Raw genomic sequence first — 23,599 nt, 5'->3', positions numbered from 1 at the left:
TTGATTTGGTCTTCCCCGCGTTGATGAGGAAGTGGTTTGGTCGACACCAGTCCACGAAGTCCTGCGTCGGTCTTCTGTACTCGCGTCGTTAATTTGGTCTGCTACTTTTTGCCAGCCCTCGTTCTTGGATTTTGCAGACTTTGATGTGTTCCCTGGCGTTCTGATTAAATCTTCAAATTAGGAGTAACCTTCAAGCAAGCTGTTGCTCTGTTGCGGAAAAAACAGGGTGATCCTTTTGGTCACGGTGAGCAGCCATAGACTTATGTGAGCAGCCAATAGCATCGTTGCTGATAAAGGTTTCTATTATCAATACATACCCCCTTTTAGACCAATGCATATCTCAATCCAGCTATATTAAGGCCCCATTTACACGGAAGAAAAACACATATTTTCATGTGGTTTGGATTTCCTTTACACAAAAACAGAGGTTTTATCACGGAAAACGATCATTTCTAAAAACTCCGGCCAAATTGGAGATTTCTGAAAACTCTTTTTTTGTTTTTGCGTGTGCACTAGCTTAAACAGAGTTTTAGGTTCTCAAACGTCACAGTATGGGACTAAAAAATCATCACGTCCTGTTAGCGTCCTATTTATAGTCCTGCAGCCCCAGCTGACTTGAAGCAGCCAATGGCTTTCTCAGCTTCAACACAACCGGCTGTCGGCACCGCCGGTGCTGCATAAAGTCGAACACAATCAGCGTCATGGGGTCATTTATTTGTGAATTGCGCTACATTTCTGAATCAGGAAATACATTTGTGCATCGCATTTGTGAATCATTCAAACAAATGAACCTCGCGCCTGAAAGGTAAAGGAAGTCAATCGTGTTATTCGTAGTTGTTGATTTTGAAAATTCTGATTGGTTTGCATGGCTTTATCCTTCACATTACACTGCCGCCGCCTACAAGTTTGGCATAGTTATGAGGCGCTCGGGGGCGTATATGCGGGATCATGTAAACAGAACTTTTTTTGAAAACGTACTTGTGTGTACGACGTTATTTTTAAAAACGGAAGGGCAGAAATATTTGTTTCTGTAAATACCCGGCTATGTGCAAACGTGGCCTAATTCTAAACAACATGGGTGTTCGAAGAACCGAATTAGCCAGATCATGATTAGCAAGATGATGTCATCTTGGATGTGTCATTTGATCTCAGATGTAATAAGCGACGTACGGAGAACGGGCCCCAGGCTGACTATGGCGGAGTCATCAGAGAACTTGAGCAGGACGCAGGCATCCGAGTTGTATCTGAAGTCAGCAGTGTAGAGGGTGAAGAGGAAGGGAGCTAGCACCATCCCCTGAGGGGAACCCATGCTGCAGGTCAGGAGGTCAGACACACCGTCCCCGGTTCTCAAAAACTGGGTCCTATTTGTGAGGAAGTTCAGGGTCCATTCTGCCAGGGGAACATCCACACCGGCCCGCACCAGCTTGTCCCTCAGAAGCACCGGTTGAATGCGCTGGAGAAGTCAAACATTTACATTTACATATAGTTATTTAGCAGACACTCTACAGACGCTTACAGTAAGTACAGGGACATTCCCCTGAGGCAAGTAGGGTGAAGTGCCTTGCCCAAGGAATTGAACTGGCGACCCTGAGATTACTAGCCTGATTCCCTACCCGCTAAGCCACCTGACTCCCTCCTGACTCCTCCTCAAAGATAATGATCCTTACAGCGCTTCCAGGCTTCTCCAAGTGAGTTAAAGCACGATGTAGCAGGAAGTTCACAGCGTCTTCCACCCCGATTCCGGGATGGTAGGCGAACTGCAGTGGATCCATTTCTGAGCTCACTCCAGAGCGGAGGTGGCCCAGGATCAGTTTCTCCAGTGTCTTCATCATATGTGACGTGAGAGTCACGGCCTGAAGCTGCTGAGGTCCTTAGTGCGCGGTGTCTTGGGCAGATGCCACCCCGGTAGATCTGCCCCATATAATTGTTCCACAAACAACTTGTACAATCCAACTCAAATTTGTAATCAAAATTCAGCGCTGTCTCACCGATTGTCCACTACGGGAGTGCAGGAGGGGGAGATGCCCGGACTGCATGGCATACAGGATAGCATCACATATTCTACCTTTACAAAACTGCAGAACACAGTACAGTGTAAATATATGTATTTAATACTGTGCAAATATCATCATATGTCAAAAACTGGAAATATAGTCTTTTAGGTCCCGTGTAATTGATACACTTTGTCCTTGTTATCAGTCCAGACTTTAATAGACTATTGTTCATAACGAAACGCTTTTGCTTTCAAATTGTATCTCAACTTGGGGTATCACTGTCTCAGTTGACGCCACTCCCACAGTTTTTTTTATTGGTGATCCACCGGCCACCAAATAATGTGGTTTTCGGGCCTCCACCAATGGGCCAACAGCGTCCGAGAATTTGCGCTTTTTAGTTTTTTTTCCCACCGGTTGCCATGATACACCATAAAAAAAAATCGCATGCCAGGGTCATTAATATACTGGAATAGCATTCATGAGGTGCTCTGCATTGACCATAGGGTTGGTTAAAAATGAGAGTGTTTAGGGTGGGGGTAAAATGCTGATTCACGTATGCACACTTTTGGGTAATCTGTGACTTATAAAGGGAACATTGCTTACAGGTAGGCGTATGCATGGTTTTATATATCAGATTTTTCTTTAGGCTTAGGGTTAGCGTACACCATTTTAGGCTTTAGGGTGTTCGTACACTTTTAGTAAGAATCCTGTGTAGTTTTATAAATGAGACCTCAGGCCACTTTCGGCCAAACCAGGCCACTTTCACCCAAAAAAACCACCTTACTGGCACTCTCAAGAATTCATAGAAATGAATGCAAGTATCCCACGAGCAGCACAAAATAAACCCGGTTTTGAGACCAAGTTTTGAAACTGTAAGGCTGGGTGTCACCCTGGCCTGCCCCCACCGCTCATATGCTAAAATCTGAAGTTGCTGGACGGAGTCTCTACTTGATGGCTCTCACATCTCATTGCGTAACTTACTGTGGCATTGCTAGTCATATGTTGATCCACAGCTCTGGTTGGTCCTCCTTCCTCACCCCTTGCTTTCTCTCTATTTACAATAATCAAGGTAGAGTAGGTAAGTTTAAAGCCTTCATTTTGTGAAACGTTTCCCTTGTAATTTATTTAATTCATTTTTCAATCAAAAAATCTACATGACCCCCCCCCATGACCACCATCCACCCCTGATTACCGTACTCCCCAACCATCCACTCTTGATCTGTACTCCTCAGCCATCCACTTTTGAGATAACGGCATGACACCATTTCTTAGTAAGAATTTCACTGTTCACAATGGTTAAATTGAAAGGCTTTTTGAGAAACCTGACAAAATATGGGTGTTTCAACAACAATATGAGGTCAAATATGGGAGCTGACGCGTGTGGAGAAGCTCTCAACAATGCTTGGCTGGACTTGTTAATTTCCTCCAGGATCACAATGACTCTTATTGAGTGACTCGTTGCTCTTTTAGGTTAGATATAACGAAGTTAAGTCTTGTACTCGCTGTGAAATATTTTACTGTTGATTGTTCTTCTACAGGTACAGTCCTGCACTTTTGTGGTTCATGTTGTTAGGGTTAGTAACTCGTATAACTGCATGCTCTTATGCGTGTTCTCTTTTGGCACTTGTTTAGCTTTTTCACAATGTATGCTTCATGTTTGGGCTACTTGCAATGTTTGGGACTATCTCGTTGTTATGATCAGTGACCTATGCTCTTTTGTAAAGCTCTCTCTTGGACGTCGCTTTGGATAAAAGCGTCTGCTAAATGAATAAATGTAATGTAAATGTAACAAGACAAAAGTATGATATCAGTCGTGTACGCAATCCGAGAAAACGTTTCTTAGAGGTTTCCAGTTTTTCTCCGTATGCATACTATGCATTACAGATTAATTTACACAGAGTTTGATATGTGTGGCCCCTGATCACCAACCTTACTTGTTTCCCCATGTTTGGGATGTGCATTGTAATGCTGGTGGGAATACTGTAGAGAGAATAAAACACTAGTAGGAGATACAATAGTCAACTATAACAATTTTGATGCAAAATCCATTTAATGGAACACATTAAATCCATTCGGAAATACACAGACAACTTATTGCATTAGGTATTTATACATAAAGACTTTCACAAGTGACAGTTGACTGACTGCAATAACAGTTACATGGATGATGAAGTTGCTGGGATACTAAGGTTATGATAAATTCATTGATGGGCAGAAACAAGGGCTCGTTTCCCAACAGGACATTGGTGGATTACATTGAAATGATTTACAATAGGAAAACATTATTATTAAACATGGCTGAATATGAATTCATTCTTAACCCTCTGGCCTCTCCGATTTATACAGGATTTAGGAAGGGAGGAAAGGAGGGATAGAGTTAAGAGTTGAGGAGGAGGGTTAGGGAGGAGGACAAAGGGGGGAGGAGTATGGAAGGAGGGTTAGGGAGGAGGAGTATGGGGGGAGGGTTAGGAGGAGAGAAGGGTTGGGCGCGGGAAGAAGATAAGAGTAGAGGATGTATGACAACAAGGCATCACAACTATGAAGATGACGATGAGGGTTAAAGAACAGCATTGACCTGATTGCATTCAAATACAGAAGTGTTCAAACAGGAGTGCTAACACGTTTTTGTTTCATCCCATCAACTCAAAGTTCCATTTCTGTTGGAATGGATGGAGAGAGCAGGGATAGGTAGAAGGAGGGAGGGAGCAGGGAGAGAAGCTCAGTAGTCCTAACTTAAATCTAAACCTCTTTGTCTTCATTCTTTTCACCTTGATATTCTTCTAAAGCACAGAAGCTGTGAGGTTCTTCCTCCAGTGCATTCAGCTTGAACCCAAACAGGTCCATGAGGGTTAGGGTAAGTGAGGTCTAGTCATCTACGGTGATGTTCCTGAACAAGTAGGCCATGGACTCTCCGTTGTGGATGCGCCTGATGGCCTCTGCCAGGATCATGCTCACATCTACTGTCTTGATCTTAGGACACTGAAGCTTCTGCACCTCATGGGGCACAGTGTTAGTCACCACCACCTGGGAGGAAAGGAGGAGGGTTAGGGTAAGAGTACAGTGCAGTAGAAGACAGTAAAGCAGAGAACACAGTAGAGAGGAAAGGAGAGGATAGGACAGTAGAAGACAGTAGAGAAAAGTAGAGTAAACCAGAGCGCAGTGCAGTAGAACAGGGAATAGAGGACAGCATAGAAGAGTATAATAGAGCATCAGGCCAATAGAGAATAAGGGAGTTGAGAAGAGGATAGCAGAAAGGAGTAAGGGACCCGCACATTCTACTAAACACACACATATTATACTGAAAATATTCTACCAAAATCACACACATTGCAGTGAACTCATACACACACTGTGACTCAAAGGCCCCTCCAGGTACCTCGTCTATCGCAGACTCCTCTATGAGCCTGGGTGCATCGGCAGACAGCAGGCCATGTGTGGCCATGATGTAAATCTTGTAGGCTCCTCTCTCCTTCAAGATCTCTGCTGCTGCCACAAAGTCCTCCACATCATCGATGATGTCATCCTGAGGAACACAGCATCAGCATATGAATCACCTCAATTGGGCTGATGTACGGAGCCATACTGCTACTGTATATACTGATGTAGGGAACTAACTGTTATACTGCTCATCTACACTGCTCAATGACAATGCTCATCTACACAGCTATTCTGCTCTTCTACACTGCTATTGTAAGGCTGGGTGTCAAACCCGCCCCCACCTCTCATATGCTAAAGTCTGGAGTTTCTGGACGGTCTCAACTTGATGGCTCTCACACCCCATTCAAGATGTGGTCTGATTGGTTGTTCTTGTGTATAAAGGGAATTGTAATGCATTGTTCTTTGGATTCTTCATCTCCTGAGACCTTCTCCTCAGTTCTGCCTTGTCCTACTGTCCTACTCCTTCCTCACCTCTTGCTTTCTCTCTGATTTACAATGATCATGGTAGAGTAGGTAAGATTGAAAACTTTCATATTGTAACATGTTTGCCTTGTAATTGATTTCATTCATTTGCAAAGTTATTAAATACGTATTTCACTTAACCGTACTTTGACCATTCTTGCTCTGATTTAACCCATAGAGTCAAATACCTGGAATTCTATTGGTATTGGCATTATTTAGTTCATGCTAATACACTGTTCAGTTTCCCATCTTCCTTTAAACCATAGGGGAATTAGTTTTGGTTGTTTGGACAATATTTACCCCTCTACACTGCTATACTGCTAATTTACACTGCTATACTGCTCATCTACACAGCTATACTGCTCATCTACACAGCTATACTGCTCATCTACACTGCTATACTGTTCATCTACACTGCTGTACTGCTCATCTACACTGCTGTACTCTGCTCATCTACACTGCTGTACTGCTTATCTACACTGCTCATCTACACAGCAATACTGCTAATTTACACTGCTATACTGCTCATCTACACTGGTATACTGCTCATCTACACAGCAATACTGCTCATTTACACTGATGTACTGCTTATCTACACTGCTCATCTACACAGCAATACTGCTCTTCTGACTCCCTGACCTGACCCAGACTCTTACCTTACTCTTACCTGGCCTGAAGACAGGTGAACAGCAGGTGTACCTTCCAGAGTTACTCACCACGATGATGGCGATTCTGCCTCCCACGTCTCCCACCACTGTAATGGGGGGCTTTTCCTTGGCCATCATCACTGCAGAGGGAGGGGAGGATTACTGCTGGGACTGACAGCACAGCAAAACACCTCAGGAGGGTAACATGGGTTCATTTGAGTTGAGTTGTTTTGATCTCCTTTCCACTGTTTAATCCTGGCCAGTATAACAACTACAAATGTAAGCAATCCCCATACCTCTTCTACACTGTAAAACATGCTTACTATTTCAAGTCACTAAACACATCTGTCTACATGTTTTATTAGATTTAGACATTTTCCACCATTCTACCCTCCTACCCGTACAAGACGACAGGTCTACTGGAAGGCTTATCTCATGACAGCACATGCCATGCAAACTCAAAATGACTGGCATTCTCTCAACATATCCAATAAAAAGACTGGACTTTCATCGCAGCAACATAATGTTTGCCTGGAGGGCTGGGCCAGGGAAGAGATATAACCTATCCAGAAAGACAGTTTACACAAACTGTGGGTGAGTGTCCATGGTAACTGACTCTGTGCTCCATGGTAACTGACACTGTGAACCTAACCTGCTCGCTAGCCGGTTTTCCTGGACAAACTCTGCATTTCTACCTATCCCCTCCCACTTTTAGAGCCTGATACAGTTGGCAGGCATGGGGTGTCCTTTCCTGGTTCAGCCGACCAATCTCAAACTAAATTTAATTATCTTAGCCTTAAGTCAGGAGAGGATTATAAAACAGCGATTAAATGTGCTTAATTCCCAGATGAATACCTAAGGGAATTATAATAATTATGTAATTTATGTTTGCAACATTCTAAGCCATTACATCACTAATATTACACATGGTGGACGTGCACTCAGGGCCAACCAAATGCTTTTTTGGCACTGAAATAAAGATAGATCATTGAAATGTAATTTGGTGTTTATTGCCTACAAATACAAGTTTGTACAACTTTGTTAGTGGTAACTGGGAATACATTATATTACATTAAATTCCACAGTTCCACATGCAGCAGTCAATGTCCCTTCATCATCATAATCATCATCATCCTGTGATGAAAAGCATTCTGTTCAGGGTTATTGCTACTACAAGTTGAAATAGGCACTTACTGATATATATTTTGTATCATGTCAAATATAATTTTAACCAAGGTGACGTAGGCTACAATCACTAGATATAGGCCTAAGCAAAATATGCCTTACATGTTCATAGTATGTTTTTATATTTTATTTTAAGATTCTGCCCTGTGGGATGCACTTATGTGAAAATGCAATTTTATTCAATTACATTCCACCACTTTTTTTACTGTAATATTAACGGACAGTGTGGTTAAATGTTGTATGGACTGGCTATTGCATTCAAATGCATGCATGGCTCAGCCAGCAATTGTCTCCCACGCCAACTGTCTCTCCTCCGCTGCTACAGTGAAATGTTGCTTTTTTCCGCAATATGTTCTCAGATTCAACATAAACGCGTATTAACACTTCTAACTGAAGTGAGGTGAAGTAAGAGGACGTTTTTTGGCGCCGGGTGCCATGGTGAATCCTAGTATCTGAGTTCCATTGATGTTGTCTTTTTATAGTCCTCATGCCCGCGCTTAACTCAGAGTGGACATACTCAGAGATGATTTAAGCAATTCAAAATGGCTGTTATGAAACCTAAAAGTCAGGGTTTCCCATTTTATGGTAAATCAATTCAGAGTTCAGGGGTAGACTTACAGTTTGTTCAACCCGCTTTCTGGAAACCCCCAAGGAGATAATGTCACAACAACAATTAATATGAATAAACTGATGTAAATAATACCATGGTTTTCAAGTTGTTACTTTATAACCATCCTTTCTATCCTACAATGTCAAGCCTGAGTGTTTCAATCACAATCAGTGGTAGAACTGCTGGTTCAAATCTCTCCCTGAATGTTGCATTTTGTAGGGCTGATACATAATCTGATCTGAGACGCTCCTTGGTGGCGGTTTTGGAAATGTTCACCCCATCACGCCGAATCCGTTACACAACTCATCGCGCTGCATCGAGGCAGCCGCTCCAACGCAGCAATAATATCAATTGAGTATCTTATCCTAATCCTCCCCTTTCTGATTTTCCTGGTTTCAAACATTTCAAGTTGACTTAAGTCACAGAATATGGCTGGTCAAAAACTAAGAGTAAACAAACCAGCCTACTACACTAACCCATACACACCTTGTATACTAACACATACCCACCTAGTACACCAACTCATACTCACATAGTTGGGGTAGTTAGGTGTTGGTTAGTTTACTAACACACCCTCTACCAATGATTCTCAAATCAGTCACTGTCGTAAGTATCCTGTTCAGGTTAATCTGTCACTTTCTTAACTATCCTAAAATAGGTATTGAACTGCATGCTTTACAATGCTATCGTGACATGCAACAATCAGGGCCTTGCAGGATAGGTCCATAGGGCTGCATGACATATCAATGGCCAAGATGAGTCTAGAACACTACAGAAGCATGTGTCTATACTGTGATGGTTCCTGTAGACAGATGATTAGAACAGAAATCCAGTAAAGGAGGTGCTGGACAAGCTTAGAATGCGTTGAGTCAGGAATCTCTGTGTCACTTCACTAACATAAAATAAGTTCATTTAAATTCAGTTTAGTTTAAGATGCAGTCTAAAGAGAGTTTGACCAGACTAGGACTGCTGCTGTATCTCACACTAACCCAACCCTTGCTCACACTAACCCTAAACACTCTCAGAAGGTACCAGTCTGGTTAAAGAGCAGTTATAACAGAGAATCTGTCTGGTTATAACAGAGGACCAGTCTGGATAAAGAGCAGTTATAACAGAGAATCTGTCTGGTTATAACAGAGGACCAGTCAGGATAAAGAGCAGGTTATAACAGGGAATCAGTCTGGTTAAACAGGGGCCCTGTGTGTTCATATTAGGGGAGCAGTCTGGTTAAACAGGGGCCCAGTGTGTTCATATTAGGGGAGCAGTCTGGTTAAACAGCGGTTAAAACCATATAGCAGTTATAAAGTGGAATCAGACTGGAAGTTTTGGTTATTCTGTTTAAAAGTAATCTTAAAATGCACTTAAGTACTAATTCAGAGTTCTTGGTCTCCAGTTTCTTGAATGGTATGCATCTCAGCCTGTCTCTTTGGTGGCTTTCATGTTACACAGAAATATACACAGGCATATACACACACACACTCCGCTAAAACACTTACAGGGCAGGTCGAGACCGGGGTGACCAGAGGTGTTACGTACACAGGGAGGGGAGTGTCGGCCATCGGCCATGTCAGACTCAGAACACTGAGCCTCTCCATGCATCACAGCCAAACCCAGACGCAGACGCTCCGCATACGACTGAGCCCTGGGGGAGAGGACGGGAGGGAAGAGGACGGGAGGAGAGAGGACGAGAGGGAAAGAGAGAAGAGAGGACGAGATGAGAAGAGAGGACAAGAGGGGAAGAGAGGACGAGAGGACGTGAGGGGAAGAGAGAAGAGAGGACGAGTGGACGAGAGGAGAAGAGAGGACGAGAGGGGAAGAGAGGACGAGAGGGGAAGAGAGAAGAGAGGACGAGAGAAAAGAGGACGAGAGGGGAAGAGAGAAGAGAGGACGGAAGGGGGAGAGTGGGGGAGAGAGGACGAGAGGGGAAGAGAGGGGAAGAGAGGAGAGGACGAGAGGAAGAGAGGACGGGAGGGGAAGAGAGAAGAGAGGACGAGAGGGGAAGAGAGAACGAGAGGGGAAGAGAGATGAGAGGACGAGAGGGGAAGAGAGAAGAGAGGACGGGAGGGGGAGAGAGGGGGAGAAGGGAAGAGAGAAGAGAGGACGAGGGGAAGAGAGGACGAGAAGGGAAGAGAGGACGGAAGGGGGAGAGTGGGGGAGAGGGGACGAGAGGGGAAGAGAGGACGAGAAGGGAAGAGAGGACGAGAGGGGAGGAGAAGAGAGGACGAGAGGGGAGGAGAAGAGAGGACGAGAGAAGAGAGGACGGAAGGGGGAGAGTGGGGGAGAGGGGACGAGAGGGGAAGAGAGGACGAGAAGGGAAGAGACAAGAGAGGACGAGAGGGGAAGAGAGAAGAGAGGACGAGAGGGGAAGAGAGGACGAGAAGGGAAGAGAGAAGAGAGGGGAAGAGAGAAGAGAGGACGAGAGGAAGGAAGGGGAAGAGTGGGGGAGAGAGGACGAGAGGGGAAGAGAGAAAAGAGGACGAGAGGGGAAGAGAGAAGAGAGGACGAGAGGACGAGAGGAGAAGAGAGGACAAGAAGGGAAGAGAGGACGAGAGGGGAAGAGAGAAGAGAGGGGAAGAGAGAAGAGAGGACAAGAAGGGAAGAGAGGACGAGAGGGGAAGAGAGAAGAGAGGGGAAGAGAGAAGAGAGGACGAGAGGGGAAGAGAGACAATATAGATTATGTTCTAGATGACTTACCCAAACCCTCTCATCTGAGTTGCTGATACACAGCAGCAAATACACAGCTGGTCTACCTGTCACCCTCCTAGAGGTCTGTAGTCTGGTCTACCTGTCACCCTCCTAGAGGTCTGTAGTAGAGTTGCCAATATACTGGTACCATACCAGGGTACTGGCTTTTTAGAAATGGTATAATACTGGCATTAAGAAAAACTGGTACTTTCATGCGCAAGAACAGGCAGTTGCATGTGATGTCACGGCCTGCTCTGCAACATGCGGACGGTGTTCAGAGAATTCAGTTCCCCTGTTCCCACTTGAGCGCGAGTGCGTGAAACAATGTTTTCTACTGTTGCCAGGTTGAGCTTTATGTGATTTATAACATTGCCTGTGTTAGCTTATAGTACTTTCCATCAGCATTAGGTACATTCTTGTTACTTGTTAGTGAATTTGGCTTAAATACAAATACAGGTTTTAAGGTATAGACTGTTTTTTACCCCAGAGGTTTTATTGCTCAGTCAGATGTAATTCTCGTGTCATTGTTTTCAGAGTCTGAAACACAGCTAATTCTAATGCGTCTAGCGTAACCTACTGTAATTTACAGTACTAACGCCTAGCTTTTCAGGAGCATTCTCTTGTTCAAACGGTCGTTTGTGTTTTAGTTTGTTATTGATTTTATTATTGTGTGTGTGTCATTTTTAACAACCGTACGTTTTGTTGCAGGCACAAATAAACTATATCTTATTGCACAATATGATAAGCAGACTAGTCGGTGTTATTTTGGCTACTCATCTCAGTTACGCACCAAGATTTACTCCTGAGAAGCGCACCTAGAAAAGTAGTTTAATTCATTATTTTACTTTTATCATTATGGATAGCAAGTTTAATCTTTACAACAGTCTCTTACACTGAGAGCACAGGGGGAACAGGGGTTCAGGTTTTCAACCACCTGGTCGAACACTGGTATTGTGACAACACTAGTCTGGTAGAGGTATAATCTGTCACTCTCAGGTACCGAGAGTGTGTGAATGCTGTGGTACCTCTTAGCTGCTGAAGGAGACTTGGCAACAATGATGGCATTTCTGTAATCAGGAACCTGACAAGAAGAAAGAAAGCAAAGAGTTCATATTGTTATTCTACTGCTACCCTTCATTTCAAAAACAATTGAATGAGCTGTATCTAATCAACTTTCCAACTTTCTCTCTCAGAACAACCTACTAGACCCCAACCAATCAGGTTTCAAGACTAGCAACTCCACAGAAACTGCCCTCCTGTCAGTCACCACTGCCCTCCAGTCTGCCAGAGCCGCTTCAAGGTCATCCGTCATCATTCCTCTGGACTTATCTGCAGCATGACACAGTCAACCACCAGATCCTGCTCGCTAGACTTTCTGAGATGGGCATCTCTGGCACTGCACTTCAGTGGATCTCATCCTCCTTGTCGGGAAGATCCTACCAGGTCGTCTGGGGAGGTAAAGTGTCAGGACCCCGCCAGCTCTCCACTGGCGTCCTACAGGGCTCCGTCCTTGAACCCCTCCTCTTCTCCCTGTACACCATCTCACTTGGACCGATCATTAGGGCTGTCACGATAACTACTTTTTCTTGTGCGATATATTGCACCAAAATTAATTGCGATAAACGATATTATTGCACACACGTCAATTGTAATTTTCAGACCATTTTATGATTACATAATGACCGCCCCCCCCAAGACGAGTTTTCATGGCTGTTCGCGCGTCTATGTCGCTTCACTCCATCATCCCTTATTGTTTACAACGTTAACAGGGCTACTTGGTTGGTGTTGCCTTTTCAGCTTGAGATATACAAGGTGTGGCGTGAGATCGTGTGAAATAGGGAGTCAGATGGCTGAGCGGTGAGGGAGTCGGGCTAGTAATCAGAAGGTTGCCGGATCGATTTCCGCCATGCCAAATGACGTTGTGTCTTTGGGTTAGGGTTAGGGTTACCCTACTTGCCTCGGGGGAATGTCCCTGTACTTACTGTAAGTCGCTCTGGATAAGAGCGTCTGCTAAATGTAAATGTAAATAGTTGAAATGCGTGTCTCACGGCCAATGCGTGAGAGTTGGCAGCCCTGTGTTTGTCAAAAGTTTGCAGAATATTTGTAAATTGACGTACCGGCTCGTTCACGTTAATTGGCCGTCATCTCATTCGGCTTAAAGACAAAATGTTCCCACACCGGAGCTGAGGATGACGGCTTTGAAACCAAGTCCATTTTAACTTGTTCTTCCTAACTAGCTGTAGATGTCACGAAACAGAACACTTATAACACAGTGAGTTCACGCCTTCTCTTCACCTGGTGGTGTCCGCTCTGTGTGTGTGGAGACACTAGTCCCGCTTACGCTTTCGACACAGAAACCAGACAAGATGACTGAGGCAGCGGGATCAACTAAAATATTGGTGACATTGGTTCTTATGTAAACATTTCCATATACCGTTCGATAAGTCAATATATTGACAATCGCGACAGGCCTACCGATCATCACCTCCCATGGCTTCTCCTACCACTGCTACACTGACGACACACAGCTGGCTCAGTCGTTCCCCCTGACTGAGCCAGGGATCTCAGCTAGAATTGAGGCCTGCCTCACAGACATCTCTGCCTGGATGACCAAGCACCACCTCCAGCTGAACTTTGCCAAAACGGAACTTCTCTCAATCACCCTGGGATCCACGACGTTGACCCCTTCATCCTCTGCCAGGAACCTCAGGGTTACCATAGATGACAAGCTCACCCTCACGGCCCACATTGCTGCAGTCTCCCGGTTGTGTAAATTCACCCTCTACAACATCCGGAAGATCAGGAGATACCTGTCTGAGCATTCCACCCAGCTGCTAGTCCAAAAACATGTCCTCTCCAAGTTGGACTACTGTAACTCGCTGCTTGACGGTCTCCCAGCATGGGCAATCCGCCCTCTCTAGAGGATTCACAAAGCAATAGCACACCTGGTCTTCAACCTACCCAGTCGCTTCCATGTTACCCCGCTCCTCATCTCCCTCCACTGGCTACATCACAGCCCGAATCAGATTCAAGGCCCTGCTACTGACCTTCCGAGCAGTGAACGGGACTGCACCTGACTGCATAAAGTCTCTCCTCCAGCCTTACACCCCCCACCCACCACCGACGATCTTCTTCTGACAACTGTCTGGTGGCACCACTTCTCAAGAGCGCCCGCTCCCAACCCAAGCTCTTCTCTTGTCTGGCCCCCCAATGGTGGAATCAACTCCCCACCTCCATCAGAGATACTGACTGTCTCTCTCCACCTTCAAGAAAAGGCTCAAGACTGACTTGTTCCGTGAGTACACCAGCACAGAAAGATTTTTTGGATCAGATGTTAGTTTATTTTCTCCAGGAACACAATGACAAATATAGCTGCAAGTAACAATGAAGGGGCCAAGCAGCATTCGATATGGAAATCAGTAGCTAAAGAAGCAAAGCAAAACTTGTAATCAAATATTCGCTTTTTAAAAATCGGATTATACTTTTCGGCCCAAAACTGTTGATTACCTTCATGGTGTTGCGCAAAAGACGTATACAGAGTTTTGTAACTATGAGCCAACGCGTTCGGTAAAAAAAAAATTGAAATGGCAGACGTCCAAAATGGCCGATGTGGGAAAATATTTTACGACTCGGCGTGGCGCAAAGAATCGGATGAGTCAGATCTTGTGATTTTTGGTCAAACCGTTTATGATGCAAGAAATCCAATGTGCCGGCTAGATGTAGCAGCATTATATCTACAAAGCACCTAACCCTAAATCTGAGTAGAAATCCCCTGAGAATGAAACATTACCGTTACCATTATGTTTATACTGTGGCGTACCTGACTTCGCTAAACAGATAATCTGGTATTATGATATGCTTGATAACAGTAGCTGGATTCAATCCTACGACCTTGCGTTTCAAAAGGAGCCCATTTGATCCCAGTCAGCTATTCTCACTGCTGGGAAATGCTGTGTTCGGTTACTTTATATAAAAAAGTTAGCTGTTTCTTCCGTGGCAGGCGTTGTCAGATTTGTCCCAAGTATAAACAGCTGTAAGTCAGTCATATTTTGACATATTAAGGTGATTGTTGTAGGAAAATGATTAGCTGACATGCTCGTGATGACATTTCCAAAGTTTTGTCTCCATACGGTAAACTGTCGCAGAGACAAGGCCTCACGTCTGCTTTGGCGTGCTCTTTGTCAAAACCGTTGGCGCGTTATTTGTGAACGGTTTGACTTATCGCAAAAATTCTTAAGTTTTTTGTAGGCATGGACTGAAGATGATCTGTTACAATTTTCATGAAAATCGGAGCCACGGCCAAGGACGAGTTCGGAAAAGTTGGGTTTTCAGAAAATACATGACGGAAAAACCTTCAATACGACAACGACGCCATAGGGTTCAGTCGAAGCGTCTGCATCTAAAGAATCTTGTGATAACTCACTTAAAATTTGTCTTACGGTTCAAAAGTTATGGGCGTAAACACACCTCCAACTTTGACCCCTTGGTGGCGTTATAGTGCTTCAGTGGTCGACATGAAACTTAAACAATAATCAGTAGACCGTTCCCAATCAGAAGTTTCAAAACTTTGCACCAATCGGTTCTATGGGCTGCCATAGACTCCTAGTCCTAAATATAATAATAAAAAAAACTAAGAATTCCACTCCGCCAGTTTCTCCAGCAACCAATGGGTGCTGACCTACTTCCGTTTCCGGTTTTGTGTTTCCTGTTCAGCGGCTAACCTCTAATAGCGTACCATGATATCGACAGAGAAGGAAACATTACTTTGATTAGAATAAGCTGTGTTTAATTAAATGTTGTTAACATGAGCTCAGGTTCAACTTGTGCTGTTGTTGGTTGCCATAACAATTAAAAAAAATTGAAGATTTAGTCGGAAACGTCTTGCTTCGAACATCAACAACTTCGAATAAATTGTCCGTGTCCATTGTCCTATGCTTTGCACTCCATGCCAAGGAATGAGGAACGGAAAACAGCGTGCAGCTTTGAAACTAAAACACCCTCCAAAGAAAGTGTATGTTTGCTCTTTCCATAAATTTTTTTTTTTTAAAGCCAACCGAACTATACCCTGATCCAGAGCTTTATCTGGGCTACGCAATAATGCAATAATGGCATCATTATCAATATTGCTATTTATTAATGGTAATGTTAATAGTAGGTGGATAAATAAAGACAGTAAGAATGAACATATTAAATTACAAGCGTAAAAGTACATTTTGTCAAGTACTGTGCATATGTAGTAGGCTATTATATTTTTTTCTTCCACAGAATAGCTGCTGCATGGCTACATGACTTCCCTAACCCGGCAATGCAAGAGCTGCCGACTGTATTGTAACTTGCTTAACTACATGCTCTTATGGTTCTTCCCTTTGGCACTTATTTTGGTTGTTCGCAATATGTGCTTCATGTTTTGGCTACCCGCAATGTTTTTGGGGCTATCTTGTTGTTATTATCAGTGACCAGTTGTTATCAGTTATTATCTAAAGCTCTCTCTTGGAAGTCGCTTTGGATAAAAGCGTTTGCTAAATGAGTAAATGTCAATGACTCCACTTTCCCTCAGCGTTACCCATGCTGTATGTTTAGCTTTATTTACACTCTGACTGGGTTCTACTGCTGCCTTCAAAAATATAAAGCTGCTGTGTCAACAATACTGTACCTATTTTGTTACTATGCAACTAAGTATATGCTTCTGTGCTTGTGTAATTACACAACTCTTCGCCTTCAAAACCTTCTGAAAATAAACGTTGATGTAGCTAACATTGGGCCATTGCTTCATGTCATCTAGCCACTCCATCAGATGGGATGGATGAGGGATTGTTCGGTACTGTTGTCACGACTTGTTAAAACATCCATGGTATGTATCCACCTCCGTTTTTTGTCCATTTGTGCTTCATCCATGGAGAAACACTGGCTTTTACAGCAAACAAGATAGCAATCTACAAGCTATCAAACGTACACAAACTTCGAACCGGAAAAGGCCAACCGGCTTCCGGTTGAAACCCGCTATGAATCATGGGTAAATTCGCTAACCAGGAAAAGGGTGGATAAGGTGCCACAAAAATCCCCTAATAATAATAATAAACTAACAAAAACAATAGGCGCCCTCGCAACTTTGCCCCCAATAATAATTTAAAAAACTAACAAAAACAATAGATGCCACAGCAGCGAAGCTGCTTGGCCCCTAATTATTAAGGGACATGATCCTCTTGTTGGTTCGTTGTAACCGAGTTAACTACTTGTACTCACTGTGAATTATATTATTGTTGCTTGTTTTCCTACCGGTACACTCTCGCACTTTCAAGAATCATGTTGTTTAATTGTAATTTGTTTAACTACATGCTCTTCTGGTTCTACCCATTGGAACTTGCTTTTTCACAATGTATGCTTCATGTTTTGGCTACCCGCAATGTTGGGGCTATCTCATTGTTTATGATCATTGACCTTTTTGTAAAGCTCTCTCTTGGAAGTCGCTTTGGGTAAAAGCGTCTGCTAAATGAATAAATGTAAATATAAATGTATTCAATAATGTGTGTCGTATGTGGTCTGTGTGTGGTGTGCCAAGTGTGGTGTGTGTATGCCATGTGTGGTGTGTGTATATGTGTGTTTGGTGTGTGTGTGAATACCTCCTCTTGTATATATTGAAGCAGAAAGGGTGAGGCTCGCAGGTTGTCGACAGGAAAGCTAAAGAACCCCTGAATCTCCTTCTGGTGTAGGTCCATGGTGATGATGTGGGTGAGACCTGCTCAAACAACAGAGAAGAGAACAGGAGACGGAAGGAGACGGAAGGAGACAGAAGGAGATTTAGACAAATTATTGACAATATTGTTGTGTGAATATTAGGTCAAACTTGGTAACATCACATAGGCAATGTGTCTGTTTTTCCTGAGAAGCAAATCCTACTAATCCGCCCCAAAGTGTTTGACATGGACTTCCTGCATACAGTAGTATACTATTATCATGGTACTTAAAGTATACTAGTAGTGTACTTATTTATATACTATTTTTTACTAAGTAAACTGAATTGGCCTGAATTAGCTTTCAAATACAACCCCTGCAGAACTTCTTATTTCATTCCACATCTTTGAAACTGAAACCACCCCCTGTTCTTTTTGTTCCCTTTATTGTCTCTATGTATAAAAAAAAAAAAAGGGGATGGAGCAGCGTTAATTTTGCATCAAGATGACTGTAAACTGCATATACAAATGTGTCTCCAAATAAAGATAATATAAAAAAAATAAAAGCATTAATTTCCAACCCTTTATTCAAAAACAGAACTGACAGTGCATATTCCCAGTGCAAACAATTTTAAGAATGTGCACAAACACATTTTTAAAAAGCGTGAATTTAATGCTATTTTCAGAGACTAGCAATTTATTTGAGTTTTGTTTAAAACATTATTGAAAATTGAAAGGTTGTGGAAGTAGGCCAGACTTTATTGGAATAATCGGGTGTATATGTAAGATTTTTTGACATTTTGAAAAAAGTTAAGATTCGCGAGGATTAAGCTATTTTCAAAGATTAGTGATTTTCTATCATTTTATTTGAAACTTAATTGAAAAAGTAAAGGCTGTGGAAGTATACCAGACATTGTTAAGATACTCTGGTGTCTGTTTGAGGTTTTATATTTATACAAATATGATAAAAGTCTACCTTTTTCATAATGGTATGGGTAGTTTTCACCTGGTTCCTAACACGAAGCTGCAAAGCTGCGTCTTCCAAATGTGAGACGAATGTCGAATATGAAACTAACTTCACCTCGGTCAATTAACACACCTTTTCAACGTATTTAGAATGCATTTTAAAATGCTGTACACCTTGGATGACTTGGGTCGTACTGATTTCTCCGCCATGTGTTTCAGAACAACGTTACTCAACAACGTCTCTCCGATGGTCTTTCCTCTACCTCCGCTCTGCACTCAACTAAACTTATTTTTTTAATACTCAAACATCTCCGCGACTTATTGAGTGGTGTAATAATTGCGCAACACATAGTATACTTTTTATACTAAAGTATACTTACACATTAAACTTGAAGTATACTTTTTTGTAAGGGTTAACCCTAACACCTAGCTGAACACCCGGACACCTAGCTCCACAAGCTATCTTTACCTGCTTTGGCTAGCATGGAAGCTAGCAGTTTGCAAACAATGGAGCCCCTCTTCCTCATTTTACACTGTTTGCTGTAGGGAAAGTAGGGGATGACTCCAATGATGTTCTTAGCACAGGAGGTCTTTAGGGCGTACGCCATGACCAGCAGCTCCATGATGGCGGTGTTTACATCTCTGCTCAGGAATACACAACAATTAAACAACTCCCCACTCTGTAATTGTTTATCATTTTGACCAGCTGCATGGAGCACCAGCGTCCCTGCAGCTGGTCAGGTAATAAAAACAATATTTGTATTCATATAATGTTCATAAGATTTCTGTGCTGCTGTCTGTCTGTGCTGCTGTCTTGTCTGTCTGTGCTGCTGTCTGTCTGTGCTGCTGTCTGTTTATGCTGCTGTCTGTTTATGCTGCTGTCTGTCTGTATGTAGTGCTGTCTGTCTGTGCAGCTGTCTGTCTGTGCTGCTGTCTGTCTGTGCTGCTGTCTGTTTATGCTGCTGTCTGTCTGTATGTAGTGCTGTCTGTCTGTGCTGCTGTCTGTCTGTGCTGCTGTCTGTCTGTGCTGCTGTCTGTTTATGCTGCTGTCTGTCTGTACTGCTGTCTGTCTGTGCTGCTGTCTGTTTATGCTGCTGTCTGTTTATGCTGCTGTCTGTCTGTAGTGCTGTCTGTCTGTAGTGCTGTCTGTCTGTATGTAGTGCTGTCTGTCTGTATGTAGTGATATCTGTCTGTGCTGCTGTCTGTAGTGATGTCTATCTGTGCTGATGTTTGTCTGTGTGCTGTCTGTCTGGCGTCTGTAGCCTCACCTGGGAATGGTCTGAATGATGAAGATGGTCTGGCCACGTACAGACTCTTTTACATCCACTCTTGTCTCTGTAATGGGAGGGGGGTTATAAGGTTATAAGGCAATAACCCTTACTGTTGCACCTAAAGATGCAGGCACATGACTGCATCAGACATTATAAAAGGGTTGCATTTTTAGGTGTGTGTGACCAGACTGCTTAAACACACCTCTGTTGGACTCCTGGAACACCACAGATTTGCCCATCTCCACTCCCAGACGTCTGAACACATGTAAACACACATGAATCAATGAATAAGCCTCCAACATAACTTATCTTCATCAGGAAGGATTTGGTCAGAAAAAGCTACAACCAGCTAAGAGTGTGAGTGCGTTTGTGAATGTAATGTTTCCATGCTCAAGCTGTGTGACCATGTAAAGACACCACACTCAGGGACGTGCACAGGCTATGGCTAAGGTTGCCCGGGCAACTGCCCTTTTGCCCTCCTCGAGTCAAAGTGCCCCTCCGAGGAAAATAAATAAATAATAGTGAATTTAAACAGCTGCAGAATTTCATGTAGACCTAGATTTTCAAAATCGCCACTCGAAACATTTCATAAAGTAGCCTTATTCACTTCCAATCGATAAGCCTATGGGCAACGAGGAAGTGACAAGGGGGAGGGGCGTATGCCCCCTACTCTGTTTCAGTACCGCCACCTGAAACTGAGCCTGCATTTTCTTGCACTTAAGAGATGGTCACAGTTTTATTCAGTGTAGATAAAAAACTGCTTTGACGTTATCAGAAATGGTGAGTTTTAAGTTGTAGAATTGTATAACAAACGAACAATCATCAAGTTTTATGAAATCAATTAAAATCGTCATAAATCCAGGCTCAGTTTGCCACGTTTAGCCTAAATAATCAGACGGCTAGCTTGTCTACCAGACAACCAGCCCGTTTCACATGCTAATTTTTGGTAGGAAAACTAAGCTACATGTCTGATGATGGTTAGTTTATAACATTTAGTTTTAACAAGAAGAATAAATGACGGAAGTAATGCGTGACATTAATTATTATCACTAGTAGGCAGGTTATTTTTTTTCTTCTTTTTTTTGGGGGGGGGGGGGTGCCCTTTTTTCAGGCCAGAGCAACTGCCCTTCAAAATTCCTGTGCACGTCCCTGACCACACTCCACCACAGGGCTGCGTGGTAAACATAGGGAGGCAGGTGGCTGAGCGGTTAGGGAATCGGGCTAGTAATCTGAAGGTCGCTAGTTCGATTCCCAGCCGTGCCAAATGACGTTGTGTCCTTGGGCAATGCACTTCACCCTTCTTGCCTTGGGGGAATGTCCCTGTACTTACTGTAAGTCGCTCTGGATAAGAGCGTCTGCTAAATGTAAATGTAAACATGCTGTGGTGAACGTGCACCATATTCTGCCTGTGTCTGGCACTCATACTTCCCAGCTTTCCAAGGAACAAGCACATAATATAGCTAACACTGCCACTTAGTTACATAGCTAGTTCAACTCTCACGCTGAAGTGCTTTCCATTATGCTGGGTAGAGCTAGCTAATAAGGTTTTGCTCCCTGCTAGCCCATGTAGATAGCTGGCTAGGTAATTTTGCTTGTTTACAATTGGTGCCGAAAATAAACAAATAAATAATAACTCGTTTATTTTGCAACTCCCCAGAACTTCTGTCCTAGCTAGCTTATAAAGCTAGCCTATGCATACAGCTCAAGCATAGATAGCTTAGCCTAGCCAAAAGAGTTAGCTTAGCCTGATACCACACAGATGGCAACTCCCCCGCTAGCCAACTCACGTTAGACAAGCTGGTTATTTATCAGTAACCGATACGGTAGTCTATCTAAGAAGAATATAATACATACTCTGTAATCCTTTTGGCTAGTTCTGTGCATGCGGCCGTGGAGTTTGCAGAGAAGACCCGGTATCCAGTTTTAGGGACATTCATCTTTGCTAGCCACCTGTTTAGAACTTTGAATGATAGCTAGTTAGTTACACCGCCAAGGGAAACTGGCGTCGTGATTCAGTCAGCGTAAAAATTGAATGATAAGCAACATGCGATCTATCTATCAGGAATACATTTAGCTAAAGTATATTTTTAGGACATTAGCTACTTTAACACTTGTGGTTAACTGTTTTTTTACATTATTAAGTTGCCCTCATTGCTTCATGCTTCATTCGTAGAGCTATGTGGAATCGGAATTTACGCCAAAATGTGGATTATTCAGATCTTCACGGACATTCAATCAATCAAAGCTTCCTCTGCACGTAATCAGTTATACACATGGCCAACTAACAGTACTGTACACCATTTATATGGGCTATATTAATATATTTCATCAGCGATTATGTCAAAGAGGATGCATAATTTAGTTCTGGATTTTTAATTTTCCTTTCCTAATTTTTCATGCTCAAAGCCTCCGCAAGGTGTCACCATATTTATTAGCTTTACACCGTCGCCTTGTAATCAGACGGTTGTGAACGTAAAGATGGTGAAGACATATTTTCAAACAGAAGTGTGAGGGAATCAGAAGTCATTGTAAAGGCATTTTGTTACTCCAATATATCACCAGAACACGGAGACGTGCTTATTGCAACCCCTCTGACTGAACATTTTTGCTAATCCCTCCCCTTGATTCAGAATGCGAACTACTCACATCAGGTAGATGCTCCAGTTAAATACAAGAAAATATACCTGCAAAGGCATATAAATAAAAATTACTCTTTCATCACTCATTACTAAATTCAGGATATAAGCAGGGTGTGAAATGATAGGTTGTGTTGCATGTAGGATACTTATGTCTGATGTTGTTTACTCTATGCTACTGCACTATATTGGTATATATCTTCATGTTGCAGCCTATATGTCCAAGACACATTTCTCTAGTGACAAATAAAGCAGTTAACAGACTAACCTGTTTCAGAGATCAGTAGTGCTTATATCCCATAACCCCCCACCCCCACCCCCCCCCCCACTCCCATACCCCTGGAAGGAAGTTCTGTGCTGTGATTGCTAACCAAATGCGTCAAATGTGAACACTGTCTCAGCATCTGGCCTCTTGGTACTGTGGGTGAAACTGGATTTAGCATTTGCATGAATCAATTCCAAACAGTTTTGAATTATTGTTGTATTACATTAGTCATTGTACTATTTAATTGATTGCATGGTAATGTATGGACTCACATAGAGGAATGAAGGTTTGTATGCATGTCACCTTTACCCTGTGGATTCAGCTGTTTGCTGTGTAAAGGGTTAGGAATAAGTTATGGTATGAATACCAATATATCAGGTCAGAGAAGGGTTAGGGTAAGCTTGAGGCACTCCATGTCCAGGCCAGAAAAGGCACATGCAGGGCATCAGGAACAGAGTTAACAGGAGAATCTACAAACAATAGTGTCTTTTATTGTTGTCTGGTGTTCCTCTCTCTTTTCTCACCTGATTAATGAACACATCCAGAACCAGACTAGACAAACCCAGACTTGACTAACCTAGACTAAGAGCAAATCCCAATCCTCTGTATTACCCCTACCCCTTACTCCTAGCCCTTAGTTTACCCCTAGCCCTTATGTCTCAAAACTGAGGGGTAAGGGTTACATAGCCCTATGAAATGAGATGCCACTTGGTTACGGTTACGTATATAGATGTCTCCAAAGCAAGTAGTGTTATGCACTGATATCAAA

At 43.0% G+C, this 23,599-nt stretch overlaps 1 protein-coding gene across 2 annotated transcripts; it reads right to left on the bottom strand.

The window, feature by feature from the left end:
* Nucleotides 1–4,025: 4,025 nt before the first annotated feature.
* On the bottom strand, nucleotides 4,026–22,321 carry LOC146254206 (phosphoribosyl pyrophosphate synthase-associated protein 1). 2 transcript variants are annotated; one of them, XM_084677578.1, is made up of 11 exons: nucleotides 22,063–22,321; nucleotides 21,784–21,889; nucleotides 20,132–20,184; nucleotides 19,927–19,993; nucleotides 19,128–19,300; nucleotides 17,642–17,757; nucleotides 12,047–12,102; nucleotides 9,833–9,978; nucleotides 6,611–6,681; nucleotides 5,371–5,517; nucleotides 4,026–5,018 (listed from the first exon to the last, which is right to left on the bottom strand). In XM_084677578.1, the coding sequence occupies exons 2-11, from the start codon at nucleotides 21,864–21,866 to the stop codon at nucleotides 4,860–4,862; spliced, it is 1,071 nt and encodes a 356-aa protein (XP_084533704.1). In that variant the 5' UTR covers nucleotides 21,867–21,889; nucleotides 22,063–22,321; the 3' UTR covers nucleotides 4,026–4,859. The 2 variants fall into 2 exon arrangements, with proteins under 2 accessions (XP_084533704.1, XP_084533705.1); XM_084677579.1 differs by lacking the exon at nucleotides 22,063–22,321 and having other exon boundaries at nucleotides 21,784–22,013.
* Nucleotides 22,322–23,599: the final 1,278 nt, after the last annotated feature.

The sequence above is a fragment of the Hypomesus nipponensis genome, chromosome 17 (assembly GCF_054491055.1).
Source record: "Hypomesus nipponensis isolate SF chromosome 17, ASM5449105v1, whole genome shotgun sequence".
Lineage (NCBI taxonomy): Eukaryota > Metazoa > Chordata > Actinopteri > Osmeriformes > Osmeridae > Hypomesus > Hypomesus nipponensis.
This window is presented reverse-complemented; position numbering and strand designations above follow the sequence as displayed.